The 17,494-nt window shown below is 38.1% G+C and overlaps 1 protein-coding gene across 1 annotated transcript in view; it reads left to right on the top strand.

Moving 5' to 3' along the window:
- Window positions 1-17,494, top strand: part of ABCC4 (ATP binding cassette subfamily C member 4) — a 280,662-nt gene that overhangs the window by 254,527 nt on the left and 8,641 nt on the right. Inside the window, exons 28-30 of the mRNA XM_043990550.1 lie at window positions 1,330-1,502; window positions 2,023-2,128; window positions 12,856-12,990. Of these exons, the coding sequence (XP_043846485.1) occupies window positions 1,330-1,502; window positions 2,023-2,128; window positions 12,856-12,990 (414 nt within the window). The remainder of the gene's footprint in view (window positions 1-1,329; window positions 1,503-2,022; window positions 2,129-12,855; window positions 12,991-17,494) is intronic.

Below are 17,494 nucleotides of genomic sequence, written 5' to 3'. Positions count from 1 at the left end.
AGTTTTTCCTCTAACTTCTTCCAGCTCCCTCATCTGTATCCATGGATTTATAAGTGTTAGCCCTATACCTGGAATGTACTCTTTTGGGACCCCTTCTCCTGAGGGAAGACTTTAGCTTAAAAAGGCCAAGGTCTCTCACTGTATTCGGGGCCATTGCCAGTCGTCCTGATACATATCTTGCCACTGGACCCAGATGGCTCTGGAGGAGAGAGTGAGGCTGGTGACTTTGCACAGCCCTACCTCACTTAAATCCAATTCCTTACAAATTATGATATCCCCCAATGCCATGATCCTCTTTGAGAAAGGACAAACAACCACCACCACCACCTTAGGCAGCCAGGTAGAGCAATGGATAGAGTGCTGGAGTCAAGAAGACTTGAATTCAGTTCCTGCTTCAGACACTTAATAGTTGAGTGACCCTGTTTCCTCTCCTTGGTTTCCTCATTTGAATAACTCCTTATTTCACAAGATTGTTGTGAGGATCAGATGAGATTACATAAGCTAAGTGCTTTCCAAAAATGCTATAAAAATCCTGTCTTCTGCAGGAAGCCTTTCCCAACCCTTCTTAATTCTAGTTCCTTTCTTCTTTTAATTACTTCCTACTTATTCTATAAACCTTTGTTTGCTTGTTTATACATATTTGTTTGTTGTCCCCCTCCATTAAATTGTGACCTCCTTCAGGGAAGGCACTGTCTTTTGCCTCTTTTTTATATTATAGTAAATGCTTAAGAAATTGACTGATAAAAATGCAAGATGGGGGCAGCTAGGTGGCACAGTGGATAAAGCACCGGCCCTGGATTCAGGAGTATCTGAGTTCAAATCTGGCCTCAGACACTTGACACTTACTAGCTGTGTGACCCTGGGCAAGACACTTAACCCCCATTGCCTCACCAAAAAAATATATACCACCAAATAAAACATAACAAATTTTCTCACATTGAACCTAAGGAATTCTTATAGTGCCTGTTTCAAAATGGAATTGGCATAGCCTATGTTAGTGTGCAGTCGTCATGAATAGACTTGTGAAAAGATTGAAATAAATGTTATGCTTGTTGATATTTGTCAAAAGAAGTATCTAAGTTCCCATTCCATTTATTCTCCAAAATAAAAAATAAAAAAAGTTTGCCTTGACATGTCAATACTCTGCCTCGTAATTATCTGTTGGGAGTAACCCTCATAGTCACTCAAGCATTTGTGGGCTGGGGATGACACGAGCAACTTATGACTCCTGAAATAAAAAAAATCTTTGAAGATGCCATGGCTGATTGACATTATGTCTTTGGTAAGAATTAGTTTAGAAAGTCTTCCTTCACCTTCACTTCCCTGCAGGTACAACTTAAAGAAGCCATAGAAGATCTTCCAGGCAAATTGGATACCGAGTTGGCAGAAGCAGGATCCAATTTTAGTGTGGGACAGAGACAGTTGGTTTGCCTTGCCCGGGCTATCCTCCGAAAAAATAGAATATTGATTATTGATGAAGCAACAGCCAATGTGGATCCAAGGTACATATATAAGGGTCTTGCCATTATAATACAATATTGTAAATAGTATATATGAATGATAAAAGGTGTCATTGTGGCCAAAATGCTTTTAGTGCTTTTTCTGGAGGTTGAACAAACATCCTTTAAAAAATGCAAATATTTGGAGCAGTGAGGTGGCACAGTGAATAAAGCACTGTCCCTGGATTCAGGAAGACCTGAGTTCAAATCTGGACTCAGACACTTGACACTCACTAGCTGTGTGAATTCGGGCAAGTCATTTACCCCCCATTGTCTCCCCCCCAAAATGCAAATATTTAATTTGCCATCTACCAGATAAAGACTATTTTCTGCCATCCTATAAAAATATTTCTTAATCATTCTCCATCTTCAGTTTTGATTTTAAAAAGCATAAGTATTATTAGTTACTTTTATGACCTTTTCCCTCTCCACAACTAAATACAGTATGCTTTTTTTTATTGTCTCCTCTGTTTTTCTCTGGCATTTCCTTTTCTGCATTAAATTATTTTTTGTTGTATTTCAGAACGGATGAATTAATACAAAAGACCATTCGAGAGAAGTTTGACCAGTGTACCGTGCTGACTATTGCACACAGATTAAACACTATTATTGATAGTGACAGAATAATGGTAAGAGGACTATATAGTTGTCATTTCCTTTTAATTTGTCTTTTTGATTTCCTGTATTCCCTCATCTCAGTCCAAGCTCAACAGAAACTGATTTGAACAAAAGGCAACATATTATTGCCAGGATTTATAGGATGCCTTAAGAGCAGTTTATCTACCTTACCTCATGTCATCCTTGCAACAACCCCCATGACGTGCGTTCTGTTATTAGAGATGAGGAAACTTAGCCCCAGAAAAAAGACTTGCCATGGGTAGCACAGCTCATAAATATTAAAAGCAAGATTTAAACCCAAGCCTTCTGTGATGCCGATTCCAGAGCTTTCTTTCCATTCTTCCTGCCTTTTTTTTTTTTGAGAATACCACTTTTGCACCAATTTCTGACATTCTTTAATCTTAGTAGTAAATGGCTTCTAGGTATTTGTTCCTGTCTTATTGGTCCAAATTTTAATAAACTTATAGGTTGATTATCATAGGCCGGTTAGGAAATCTCTTACATTAATCAAACAGGTAGCTGTGATCAGAATCTCTTCCCTCATAAACACTGGGACAGATATAATTTTTCTTCAGGCTTATCACAGGTATGTAATATGGGACTATTCACTGATTGACAAGAAAGAAGAAAAAATGGAAAGGCAGAAGGGCAGCATTTTCCTGACAAAGATGTTCCTGACAACCTATATAGGTCTATGTCAGCCCTTCAGTGTGACATCAGGAGCACTGCTGCCAGGTGATGCCCAGTCTGACTTCTTAAGCAGTTTTATTGTCACCAACAACATACCCCTATTTCACATTAAGCATTTGGTCAGGGTTGTTGATGTCTGCATGCTGCAATATAGCCCCCAAGTCAAGTGCCAGCAGGGAAACCATGATTTGCCCACCACTACACAGTGCAGTACTCCCATAATGAATGGATAATGTCAGGATGCCCAAACCACATTGGGTGGTGAATTGAACTAGGTCAAGGATCAACAGCAAGGGCACAAGACAGGTTTCCAGATGTATTTAATTTAAGCACACTGGCCTGGAGAATTGTGCAGGGCTCTACATAGCTAGCCTTTCATAGAATCTTCTCCGTTCAGTTAGAGCTATAAAAATTAATATCTCACTCCACTTTTCACTAATCTTTGTTTTTTCATCAGGATTACATTTGACAAGACTACCAAAATTCTTTTTTCTTTGTACATTTGGCCAATTATACTTTGAACTTTTAATTGTTTGGGAGGACTTTTAGGGGAGTTGAATCCTTTATCAGAAAAGCAATTTGAGCTCTAGGCAAATAAACTTTGGAGTGCCTAACTTAGAGTTCAGAACACTTGAGTTCAAATCCTGCCTCTGACATTGACCAGCTATGTGACTATGGGCAACTCAGCTCATTTCTCTCAGCCTCAATTTCCTCATCTCTAAAACTCAGATAATAATTACGGTGGTGGCAGGTACATTGTTTTTGTGAGGCTTCTGTGAAATAATGTAAGTAAAGTACTTTGCAGAACTTCAGAGTTCATCGTAAATTTTTAATGTGGAATTTCTTCCCTGGAGCTGTACCTTCATCTTCTTCAGCATTCTCTGATAATCTGCTTTATCAGAGCTATTCTCTGGTGTCCATGGACTTACCTAATCAGAGTGGTGGGAAAACTGCCCCTTAACGGGGAAGAATTAGACACTGGGGAGCAAAATCCCTAGCTACTTTCAAAGGGGAGACCTCCTGGGAAGGAAACCTTACTAGTTTAGGAGAACAAGTGTGTGTTTATTTCTTCAGCTAGGACATGGGCAAGCAGTAATGTGCCAATCACAAGGACACAGGTGTTCCTCAACTTGAGTGAGATAAAATCCTCAAGGCTCCCCTTTGGCCCATGTCAAACTTTTGCTTGATTAACAACATCAATAAACACTTATTAAACCCAGGCACTGTGCTAAACATTGAGAATACAAAAAGAGGCAAAAAAAGGCAGTTCCTGTCCTCAAGGAGTTTACAATCTAATAGGAGACCATGTAAAAATATATGTATACAAAGAAAGCTTTGGGCAGGATAAATAGGACATAAACAACAGAGGGAGGTGTTAGATTAAAAGGGGTTGGGGGGGCAGCTAGGTGGTGCAGTGAATAAAGCACCAGCCCTGGATTCAGAAGGACCTGAGTTCAACTGCAACCTCAGACACTTGACACTTACTTAGCTGTGTGACCTTGGGCAAGTCAATTAACCCTTATTGCCCCTCCAAAAAATTTTTTTGAGGGGTTGGGGAAGGCTTCCTGTAGAAGGTGGGATTTTTGTTGGGACTTGAAGGAAGGCAGGGAGGTCAGTAGTCCAACCAGAGGAGGGACTATGAGAGAAAATGTTTGGAGCTGAGAGATGGACTGTCTTGTTTATGGGACAGCCAGAAGACCAGTGTCACTGGATCAAAGTGAACATATCAAGGGAGTCATGTATAAGAAGACTGGAAAGGTTATGAAGGGCTCTGTTGACAAGCATCTTTTTTTTTTTTTTTAAGTGAGGCAATTGGGGTTAAGTGACTTGCCCAGGGTCACACAGCTAGTAAATGTTAAGTGTCTGAAGCCAGATTTGAACTCAGGTACTCCTGACTCCAAGGCCAGTGCTCTATCCACATCCCGACAAGCATCTTTTAACTTATGTGTAAGCAAGGTGCTAGGCACTGGGGCAGTCACACTCAGGGAGCAGTTCTACCAGCGGTAGGTAAGCAAAGGGACCATTTCATTGGGATAGGGAACTATGAGGTAAGGAAACTCCCTCTACCAATACAGGCCAGTACCTTTGCTGCTATTTGTAATCTTAAGGTAGAGAATTGAAAAGTAAAGTGACTTGCCCAGCGTCACAGGATTGATATGTATGCGTCAAAGGCTAGACCTGATCCCAGGTGTTCTTGGCACCAAAGCCAACCACCCTGCCTCTCTTTATATACATAACAGTATAAATTCATATAAATATGAAGTATATGGTAATATAAGTTTAAATAACATATAAAATAAGTATAAGGTAATGTGGGGGACATGAAAATTACAAAGCAACCTAACCCACCAAACCAAAAATTCTTTGCCTCCACCCCACTACTCTGCATCTAGACCTTCTAAGGCTAAATCTTGTTCTACTTTTCACTTATTTTAAGTACAATAAACTTTAAGCCTTTTGAGTAAAGCAGCTGGGGCTGCTGCTGTTTCCCAGCTCAGGTTAAGACTAGAAGAGTACAGCATGCTAATGAAGTGGCTAACCAGCATCACTGTCATAATAAGGTCATGTAATTGCAAGTGTTTAAGGTGTAATAATTGAATTTTGCTTCACTGGTGAATACTTCTCCACAAAGAAGGATGGAGATAGTTTTGTTTACTCTAACTAAATCAAACAAAGAGCTTGTTAGGAAATAACTGTGACCTAATTAATAGCTTTGTTTATATGTTGGCTCTCCAAAGGGATTTGCCCAGTTTTGGTTCATTAAATACCATTGATTTGTTGGGCTTAGAATGCCAATTTATAAAGTCAATTCTCTTGATTTTAACTTTATTTACCCTAGTATAGTCATAAATGACAGCTAATTTAATCTTCATTCGCTCAGTGGCTAAAAAACAGTGGAGCAAGACAGACAAATTAGAAAGCCTCTTTCTCCTGATACCACTCTCTCCTCACTGAAGACCTCTCCTGTGCTGTAGTTTTAGGATTGAGCTAGTTAACTGTGACCTGCTTTCTCTTTAGCCAACAGCACAAGCAGCCTTGCCTCAGAATTCCAGTATGCCCTAGTCCCTGCTTCACTTTTTCCCTGGGTAAGAAATATTATTAGTGGAGGGTTAAAAGAGAATTCTTAAATTATTACATTGGTATTGTTGTCTGAGTCAAGTTTTAGTTATCAGACCCCTATAAGAGTTAAGACAGAAAAAATGCTCAGAACCAAAAGGGGATCCTGGTTACTGGTTTTGTTGTTTGTTGGTTTGTTTTTTCTCTTTACTGTCAGTTATGTGATTTCATAATCTTGGACACAACGCCCCCCCACCCGCAACATTCATGTCTTCATAAACAAGACCCCTTTTTCAGAGGTGCTTTTGGGGGGGGGCGGGAAACATGTAATGTATACCTAAAGAAAAGGGGCAGAGGGGCAGCTAGATGGCGCAGTGGATAGAGCACCAGCCCTGGAGTCAGGAGGACCTGAGTTCAAATCCGGCCTCAGACACTTAACACTTACTAGCTGTGTGACCCTGGGCAAGTCACTTAACCCCAATTGCCTCACTAAAAAAAAAAAAAAAAGAAAAAAGAAAAGGGGCAGATAGATGGTACAGTGTATCCATTTGGCCTGGAGTCAGCGAGACTCCTCTTCCTGAGTTCAAATCCAGCCTCACGACATTTACTAGCCATGTGACTCTGGGCAAGCCACTGAACCCTGTTTGCCTCAGTTTCCTCATCTGTAAAATGAGCTGGAGAAGTAAATAGCAAACTACTCCAGTGTCTTTGCCAAGAAAACCCCAAAAGGGGTCACAAAGAGTCGGACATGACTGAAAAATAAACAGCAACAAGAAAAATTGTTGTCTGAGCCATAGGATTTTTTAGTTATCATCTGCTGTAAGAGTTAAGACAGAAAAAATGTTCAGGACCAAAAGGGGATCATGGTCACTGGGTTGTTGCTTTCTTTCTCTTTACTCTCAGCTTTGTGATTTCATAATCTTGGACCTACCCCCACTCCCCCACCCCCACTCCCAATGCTCATCTCTTCATAAACAAGAGCCTTTTTCAGAGGTGTTTTCCTTGAAAAAAAAAAAAAAACATGTAATTTATACCTGGAGAAAAAAACAGCAACGACTAAGGGTCAATTATTTAAAGCTATATTTCAATACTCTTTCCACATTTATAATTTTGTGATCCCTTATTGAGACTATCTAGATGTTTTGTTACTGGTTTTATGTAGAGCTTTCCACCACATGCAAGGGCACGTTTTTGCCCTTTTGCATCATGAAAAAAAAATGTCTGGAAAGATATAACTCCTGGGTTTTCTAGGCAATAAACAAAACAGTGGTTAACATTAAAAACAATGCTGTAAAACCCAGTGGGGGTGAGGGTGTAGGAATGGAGAAGTAGAATAGAAAATTAACTGTAAACAAAATCAGGAACAGTTAGAGAAGACATTGAATAAGTAACTGTCTCTTTACTGCTACTGATTCAAAGAAACTTTTATATACAGGAAGGCTTAGGGAAGCATTTTGAATCAAAACACCTTAACCTGGAATATTGTGAGTATTCCAGCCAAAGGTTGAAATTGTTGCTTAGTTTTCAAATGACGATTATATCACCTCCCTCCTAGTCAATAAACTCCAGTGTCTCCCTATCACCTCCCACTTCAAATACAAATCTTCTATTTAGCATTCAAAGCCTTTCCTAACTTAGCCTCCTCCTATCTTTCCAGTCTTTTTACCACATACTCTTCAGTCCAGTGACCCTGGCTTTCTTGCTGTTCCTCAAATAAGACATTCCACATTTTATATCTTTGAATATTTTCTCTGGCTATCCTCCATGCCTCCAGTGTTCTCCCCTCTTCTTCTCTGCCTGCTGACCATGCAGGTTTCCTTTAGGTCTGAGCTAAAAATCTCATCATCTACTGCAGGGTTTCTTAAACTTTTTCTATTCGTAACCCCTTTTTGCTTGAGAAATTATATGCAGCCCTGGGATATGGGTATATGAAACAGGGATACATAACCTGGTACTGTTGCCAAATTGTTCTCAACCCCCACATTCAGTTACATGACCCTATATGGAGACCCACCATTTAAGCTTTGTTCTACTGGAAACCTTTCTCAAACTTTCTTTATTCTAGTGCCTTTCCTCTGGTAAATTATTTCCAATTTATCCTGAATGTAGCTTGTTTATACATATGTATTTGCTTGTTGCATCCCCCATTAGATTGTGAGCTCCCTTTTACCTCTTTTTTATCACCAGTATTTAGCACGATGCTTGGCACATGGTAGATATTTAATAATTGTTTATTGACTGATTGAAGCTGAAATATTAAAGTTAGATAACTTGTTTTGTGTCACAGAATCATATGGAAAGCAAAAAAACAGAACTCAAGACCAGGTAGATTGACTGCTTGACTGCTTTGAGAGATATAACATGGTATAATTGAAAGAGCAATAGATATAAGGATAGAGCATTTCATCAAGGTGGGCCTCAGTTTTCATATCTGTAAAATGGAGGTGATAGTATTTGCAATACAACTTCACAGGGCTTTTGTGAGAAGAACGCTTTGTTATCTATAGAAAGCTACATAAATTAGAGGCTCCGTTTTGTTTTTCTTCAAGTATAGTCTTGTTGACAATAATCACATGCAAAATTGTATTGTCTATTTGTATCTGTCCTTGTATAAATAAATATGCCTCTTCCCAACACACCCCTTTGACTGCCATAACACTATTGGCTTTGTGGACAAACTGAATTTGAAGCCCCAAAACCAAGATTCCATGGTATTTTTGCTTCTTAACTACCTGAGTGAGTTGACTTGCAAAAAAAAAAAAAGGTGTTCAACTAGATAGTGTCTTGAGTTTACTCATTTCTAAATCCCCCCAATCCTTCTAATTCTTCCCAATGAAGATTTTTTAATTTTATTTTTTAAATTAAATTAAATGGGGGGGCAATGAGGGTTAAGTGACTTGCCCAGGGTCACACAGCTAGTAAGTGTTAAGTGTCTGAAGCCGGATTTGAACTCAGGTCCTCCTGAATCCAGGGCCAGTGCTCTATCCACTGTGCCACCTAGCTGCCCAGGTCCATTTAATTTTAAAACAATGTCACTTAACTTTGGATCTTATTATTGTAATGAGTTTTACTCAGAAGACTCAGGTCTGCAACAGGAGTTCCAAATATTTGCACATATGACTGATATCCAGGTCAGCAGTGAGCCTTTGCTGACACTAAATATAGCATAATTTCCCTCAATCTTAGAATGGAAGGGTCTCCATACTTATTTTGCTCATCAGTGTCCCCAATATTGACTGCCAGTGGTAGTCCTGTTGGTGTTTGTACATTTACAACGTTCATTACTTCATAAGGCATCCTATTCCAATTTTCATGCAGCTCTTAATTGTTGGGAAGTTCTTGGTACTGAGATCATAGTTCCTCAAATTCTTTTTGATGGTTCGTCTTGTAATCTGAAGCCTAAGGTGACTGACTCATGGCTTTCTGCTAGATAACAAAAATGATACAGACCAATCTCAATTCTATCAGCGCCATCTTGTCAATGAGCAGATAGCCCCTGTCCAAGGTTTCTAAGACCTTGACCAAGGTAGTATATATACAAAGTTTCAGTCAATGGAGTTATAGTCTACTTAGTACATTTCTGTGTGGTTATGTCAAAGGTGGCTTGTTCTGATAAAGATATTTTCTGATAATTAAATGGAAATATCCCCCCTTTTCTTACATGAATATGGCAGGAGTGCAATAAGTGGTGTGAACCCTGGGCACAGCTTTAGGTACAGTAGAAGTAGAATTAAGAAAATATTTGCATGGGTTTGTGAACATTTTTTAAATCACACAAAGTCAATTTAGGAAAATACCTTCTTTCCGAAAGGATGTTCATACTCAAAGGAATACCAGAAGTCTGAAATATTTAGCCTCTTTATATCTAATAAAAGGCAGTATTACATACAGTACTATTCCCTTTTAAGTCCTCACCATTCGCCGTTTATTTGTGGGTAGACCTCTTGTTTATTGGAATTGTAGTATGGTGGCCCCATTCTTATCTAATCTCTTGCTTGGACAAGTCAGAGCTGTCACCTGTCTTAACTAGCAGTCTTTTAGAGGTAATTGTCATATTATGCCAGGTCTCCAAATATAAAACTCCAGTTCATTTAAGGGTAGTGTACTTTGATATGACTTGCAGCAAAAAAATATGGAGATGTATATTTTCATTTTACAATTTTAAGAAGTGTGATCTTATTAAACAAACAAAAGAAAATATTAAGGCCAGAGCCTTTGTGATAAATTTTCATAATCGTTTCCTTGGAAGTGAAAGCAAATCTACAAATCAAAGTAAAAGACATTCTTCAACTACAGTAATGACTCTGAAATGGAGGGCTTAATCACTAACTCCTCATGCTGATGAAGCTCCAGGTAACTGTAACATAACATAGGATCCCATTGTCATTTAGTGTTAGTCTTATTGCCAGTCTATAGTCATGAAAGACTGGACGCCATAGTAGACAGAGCACTGAGTAGGACAAGGAAGACCTAAGCTTCGAATTCTGCCTCTTAACAATTTGACCCTGGGCAAATACCTTCTCTGACCTTCAGTTTATACATCTATAACATGGAGGAGTTGGAATGGATGGCCTTCTTTCCATAAATTTATGATCTTTTGAGTTTTCAAAATTTTCACCTTTCAGATCATTGTTTAGTTCTGAACCCAACATGAATTGTGTTTTCAGATATTTTCATGGATTGTGTTTTCAGATTGTGTTTTATACACACACACACATACACACACCCTCCCACAGGATTTATAAATTCATTCAGAATTGGACAACTGTAAGATATCATTGGCTCTCTTTTTCCATTTCAAATAAGGAAGTTTACTTTTCATAAGCAGTCTGTAGCTTTTCCCGTGAATTTCAAGTCATAATGTTTCTTGTACCTATTCCACTTTATCATTCAACAAGTAATTTGGTTTATTTTATTTCATAGTCCTTAACGTGAGTGGAGCCTGTATTTAGAAATTGTGTATTTTCTTTAATTTCTGTAGGAGTGGTTATACTCTCTAATGCTATACTTAAGGAAAATGATACATTCGGGGCATCTAAATTGGAATGCCAAATTATAGGACATCTTAATTATCATGTGGATGTGACAGATTCAATTATTGTTGAACTCTTTTGAGAGAGCTGCCCTAAACAATGATTCATTGTAGTAAACAAAAGCTTAATAGGAAAACATCCTTTATGGGATCTAATAAATATTTCAGATTAAATTAGGTGGGACAGAATTAACTGAGATACCTGGGTGTGTGTGTGTGTGTGTGTGTGTATTTGAATGTGCCCTGCTTAAAAATGTCAAATGTCTTATCACATATTCTGAATGTGTTCTAAATTAGGCACTGCTATTCAATACTAAGATTATTTTCCTTAGTATGAAATTTTTCATAGTTAATGCTCAGTTTCTTTTAGTAATAGTTGAAAAAAGGTAGACTTAATCCACAGAAACTTTTAAGAACCTCATTTGGGCCAGCTATTCCAGTTTTCCCCACCACCAACCCTATTCTCAAAACCATTAACCAAAGCCACTAATAAGTAGGAAAGTACAAAGTTCCCCCAATTACATGTAAAAACAGTTAACATTTTTTTGAGTTCCAGATTCTCTCTCTTTCTCCCCTCCTCCCCTTATTGAGAAGGCAAATAATTTCCTATAGGTTAAGCATGTGCTGTCATGCAAAACATATTTCAATGTTAGTTATGTTATGTAAGAAAACATACAAAAAAACCCAAGAAAAATAAAGAAGGTAAAGAAAAAGTATGCTTTTACCTGTACTTCGGACTCCCATCAGTTCTTTCTTTGGAAATGGATAGCATTTTTTCATTATGAGTACTTCAGAATTGTCGTGGACCATTGCATTGCTGAGAATAGCCAAGTCTTTTCACAGTTGATCATTATACAATATTGATGTTGCTTATATACAACATTCTTCTGGTTCTTCTCATTTCACTTTGCATCAATTGATGTAAATCTCTCCAGGTTTTTCTGAGGGCATCCTGCTCATTATTTCTTATAGCTCAATAATATTCCATCACAATCATATACAATAACTTGTTCACCATTTGCCAATTGATGGACATCCCCTCAATTTACAACTCTTTGCCCCCATTCTTTAGTCCTATTCAAATAGAAAACAGAATTTCTGGAGACTTCTTCAGTGCAGAGGAATGATGTTAAAGATGTTTAGATAGCAGCCGGTTCCCCTGGCTTTCCTCTATTACTAAGGCATAACCCTGATTGTGACTTCCCAAACTAAAACTCCCTTCCCTGCAGTCATTTCCCTGTTAGTGTTTCATCTTCTCCCCAGACCCTAATTAGAGTGTAAATGCCTTGAGGGCATGGAGTGTGTATCTCTTTTATATTCATATACCCAGGGTGTGTTCCACCCAAATAGACTTTGAATTTTTGACCACAGTGTATCCCAGCTTCCTACTGGTACCTATGTACTGTTCTACTGGGTACCCAGTGAAATTTCAGAGGGGTACACTAGCTCCTTCTCCTAAGTATGCCTTGACTTACTCAGGCTCTATGATTCTAAGCTGTCACAGACATCACTTTCTACATGTGACCTCATCACCCACCCTTTAGAACTGCTTTAGTAATATAATCCAGCAGCCATAAAATTCTTGAGAGTTTGTTTTTTAAAATCAGGAAGCTTTTTCATGCCTTTTTGTGTCCCTAGCACTTAGCATAGCACCTAGCACATAGTAGACACTTAAGTGTTTATTGATTGATTGGGAATAAAACCATTACTTGAGATATACTTTGTAAAAGTTGTGATTTTAATAATTGTTGAGAACATCTAATAGATTGGGTTAGATCTTTCTTTGCTGAATAGAATGGGGTATAATCAGACCTTTTGAACAGTCTCTTCAACTGGACCACCTAAACAGACCAAGTCTTGTCTGTCTCCCTCCTTTACCTCTTCCGAAATATTATGTTCATTATAATGCCTTGCTGCAAAGCATTGTGTTTTAAGATGTTTGCTTTTGCTGATTAACAGGTTTTGGATGCAGGAAGGTTGAAAGAATATGATGAGCCATATGTTTTGCTCCAAAATAAAGAAAGCTTGTTTTATAAGATGGTGCAGCAAACAGGCAAGGCCGAAGCCGCTGGTCTCATTGAAATAGCAAAACAGGTAAGATTTTGCCAAGAAGGTGTAATTAGCATCTGACTCTGCACTTTTACCCTCCACAGCTTTTTAACAAGCACTGTTTTCCTCTATAGTTAAAGGCAACTGTAGTTAAGCTTCATAACTAGGTCTTAAAGATACATCTCAACTTGAAACGGAGCCTGCAAAGACTCAGCAAGAGAAATACGTCTGCCTAGCAATACTTCGTAAGCAAATTTGCAAAATTAAAAAATTCAGAATTGTATTTATTTTCACGATATGCGTTTACTTTAAGAGAAGCAGAATAAAATAGTGGAAAGCAAATGAGTCTTGGTATCAGAAGGCCCGGATCTGACTCCCAACTCCACTATGTAAGTCACTTCACCTTTGTGTCTGGATTTCCTCATATGTAAAATGGAAATAGTAATATTAGCTTCATCTCCTTCACAGGCCTATCATGAGGAGAGTGCCTTATAAGTGGTAATTAATTATCCTTTTTAGAAGTCATTTAACATTTTTAAAATAATATATACAATTCATATTATTTCCAGATCTAAATTTCTGCTAATGAAAATTAAGAGCCTTTGCTTTGGACTTATTATGACTTCTGCTTGATTTATAAAAATTTACACATCACCACAGATTCTTGAACTATTGTTTTTAAAGGATTCTCATATACAAAATGCTAGAAAAGCTTTCTTAGAGCCTGTGGGTGAGGGAACACCCATGTGTTGCATGCAGACATGAGACTTCTGTATGGTCCATGAGACTATTCTTTTTTATCTCTTCATCCAGATCCATATCTTCCAGTATATATCTTTGCCACCCCTCTCCCTTGGACATACTTGCATATATTCTTGTAATTTGGAGATTCTTAACTAAGTTCTCTGTAGATTACCTATAGCTTCTCCATACATAGAGAGAGGTACATCTTCAGGGAACACAAGTACCCAGGGCACACTACTAAAGGAAGAACTCATTCCTCTGATGTTGCTCTCTGATCCCATCGACTTCAGTTGGTCATCAGCCCTCTGGCCATCTTCAAACTCAACTAACACATTCTCCAATATGCTCTAGGGATGTTATACAGGGTGGGCCAAAAGCCACAATGTTTTAATAACTTTTTGAAAGTTTCTTCTTTCCTTTTTGCCATTTATGAGAATTGATTTTTCACACATAATGTAAATTCATTTGCTATGTATACTGAATATGATGTTATGGTATTGTAAATTAAAAACAAAAAATAAAGGAGTTTTGAAACTCCTTTGTGACTTTTGGTCCACCCTATATTTAGAAGGCCTCGGGGGACAGTTCTTTCAATGAATATTTTACCTTTACCTCCTTCCTTACACCTCCTGTTCGGCTTCTCTTCTGATGAAATGAAAGTTTCTTGAGGACTGGGACTGTTTTCTTTCTTTATCCCCAGTCCTTGATAGGGATTCTGTAAGAGATTGTTGATTGGTATTTCATTTAATAATTTATGTAATAGTTTACAAAGCTAATATAGAAAATGTTTGGAATGGAGACCACAATATTATGTAATAGTATATATTTCAAGTATATATGTGTGCATACAGTTAAAAAACACCATATGTATGTATGTATGTATGTAGATAGATAGATAGATAGATAGATAGATAGATAGATAGATAGATAGATAGATAGATAGATAGATGGATGAGGCAATTGGGGTTAAGTGACTTTCCCAGGGTCACACAGCTAGTAAGTGTTAAGTCAGTAATATATATTTCAAGTTTGCTATACATATTTGTATATAATTTCTATAATAGTTTAAAGAATAAAACGAACTCATAAAGCATCTAGATTAACTTTTTATTCATAGGGGAGTATGTTATAATGTTAGCATTTGGTTGTTTAATAAATACTTTGTGTGTGTGTGTGTATGTATATATATATGTGTGTGTGTGTGTGTATATGCACACACAGTTGTATACTGTATGTGTATGTTTGTAGATTTATAAATATATAGACATCTGTAAGCTTGGCCTATAAAATATAGATTCTTCATAGTTAGTTTGCAATCTACTGTTTGATTGTTGACAGATATTTAACACATTCCCTGGGGAGTACCAGAACCTCATAGAAAATGTTTTCAAACTTGTAGAGACCTCAGTGGTCACATGTGCATAACCAGGCCTTTAACTGACTCCTCTTCAGTCTAGTCCCTTGTGCACTAAAACAACTGGGCCAGAGAAAGCCATATTAGATCTGGAGTTACAGGCTTTCATTTCCAAGAATTAAGAACTCATTGGCCCTAAGGACATTGTTTGATTACTTGAATGAGCAACACAGACTAATTTGAAGCATGTTTCTTCTCATGGTAATCTGAAGCAGGTCATTTGTTGAATTTGCAAGAAGGAAACCCTTCTGCATTTGCACATAACTCATGGTAGACAATGATCATGGCTTCTCCCAGCTAATTTGTGGCTGCTCATTTTATTCCTGTATATCTCAAGGATCAATGCTACCTAATTACCTGAACAGGATACATGTCCTACATGGAGGCTTGGAGGAATTCCCAGTATGGCAAAGGAATGACTGGCATCAGTAATGGCTGCGGTAGTAGCATAGTTACTTGGTATTTCTTGGGGTCAGGCTAACTCAGAGCCTGAAGGGCCTTAGATCTGAATAGTAAATGACTAACTTCCTTTGGAACAGGTTACAAAACACAAGTAGAAATGCCAAGGCCAATCTAAGATTAATAGTACCTAACAAGTTATGTTTCTCTAGGGCCAGAGCATCGCTATCAATGGCAGTGCTTACATTTTTAAGACTTTCTCCATCCTTTTTCTTTACCTTTACCCAAATGGGGCTTTGATGGCTAACTTCTAGGGAGACAGAGAGACAGAAACAGACAGAGACAGAGAAATGCGTGTGTGTGTATGTGTTTACACACACACACACATATATATATATATATATATATACACACATGTATGCGTGTGTGTGTGTTTATATACAGATATATATATATATATATATATATATATATATATATATTTCCTAGGTTATATATTAGAGAGGAAGGCATAATTCAGAGTACTCTTTTCCTTTTGCGGAGGGGGGGGGGCAGGGCAATGAGGGTTAAGTGACTTGCCCAGATTCACACAGCTAGTAAGTGTCAAGTGTCTGAGGCTGGATTTGAACTCAGGTATTCCTGAATCCAGGGCCTGTGCTTTTTCCACTGCACCATCTAGCTGCCCCCTCTTTTCCTTTTACCAACAGATTTAGCACAACCTCTTTTACTAGAAAAATCCAGAAATTGCCGTTCTACTTAATGTATTCTAGCCCTGAGATTGTCAAATCAGAATTATCATCCAAACTCTGGGTGAGACCTAGGACTGATCTTTCTCCAAATAAATAAATTGTTATCTCAGGAATGAGTCAACTTTCTCCTAAATCAAAAGACTAGGCATTTCACATGATTGAGTTGCTGCTTATGTGGCATATCCGTAGAATTATGAGTCTACAAAGGACTTGAAAGGGCTTTATCCATCATCATAATCAAGTACCATAATCAAGTATCTACAAAGTAGATACGGAGCTTGGTTCTTCCTGCTAAGCTTAACTTTCAAAGCAAAAAAAAAAGATAATATAGGTAGAAAATTAGACTGATTTTCATGAGTAATCTTTTATAAATTATTATAGCATATAAAGTATTTCCTCCCCTAAAGTCTTATTCAGATACTTCCCCATGGCATAGGGTTCTTTGGTACCCCTCAGTAAACTGGGGGATATCTAGGGTCCTAGTTTCAGTAGCCAAAGATGAGATTTTACACTGAAATATTTACTTCAAAAGGTATAATCACAATCACAAATATATTACTGCCCAAGGGAAGCCTAATTCCCTTCCCTTTGTACAACATCAGTCTCTGAGGAAGAGAAGGGGATTAGGTGCACAGTAAGCTCAGTTACTATAGAGCACAATACCAGTTCCAAGACCAAAACTCCCCTCAGGTTAAAGTCCCAGCTACCCTGGCTTCTCCCAGCTTAAGTGCCAGGCTGACTCCTGGCTCTAATGTCATCACCATAGCCCCAGTGGGATTATGGTCAGCTAATGAGATTGAGAGGAATGAACAAAACAGAACAGAACCAAACACATCCAATCTCATTTCTAGGAACTGGAGTAAAAGAGAAGGTGCAGAGGAAGGAAGTCCTTCCCCTCTCAACAGTTCAATTCAAGGTGCCCATTCAGTGGGTGAATTCACAGCAAGGAGGATACAAGAAAGAGCATAAGTCAGAAAGTAAAGCAAAAAGAGTAGCCAAAAAAGGGTGACTTCCTTATTCTGCCAATTTTAAAGACACAGGGAGCTCATCAAGGGAGATTATACCTGCCCATGTGATAGGGGAAACAGAGTCCTCCATGCTCCAAAGGCTTTTAGGGTACCTCTGTGTTTGATGAAATGGGTGTGCTCAGACAAGCCCAGGGTTACAATTATTTATGTGTACTACTGCACTAATATATTATGTACATTATAAAAGTTACACACAGTAGAAGTTTTTAAAGCGT

The sequence above is a fragment of the Dromiciops gliroides genome, chromosome 3, assembly GCF_019393635.1.
Source record: "Dromiciops gliroides isolate mDroGli1 chromosome 3, mDroGli1.pri, whole genome shotgun sequence".
NCBI classification, from domain to species: domain Eukaryota; kingdom Metazoa; phylum Chordata; class Mammalia; order Microbiotheria; family Microbiotheriidae; genus Dromiciops; species Dromiciops gliroides.
The sequence above is the reverse complement of the archived record's forward strand: the minus strand, read 5'-3'. Positions and strand labels throughout refer to the sequence as shown.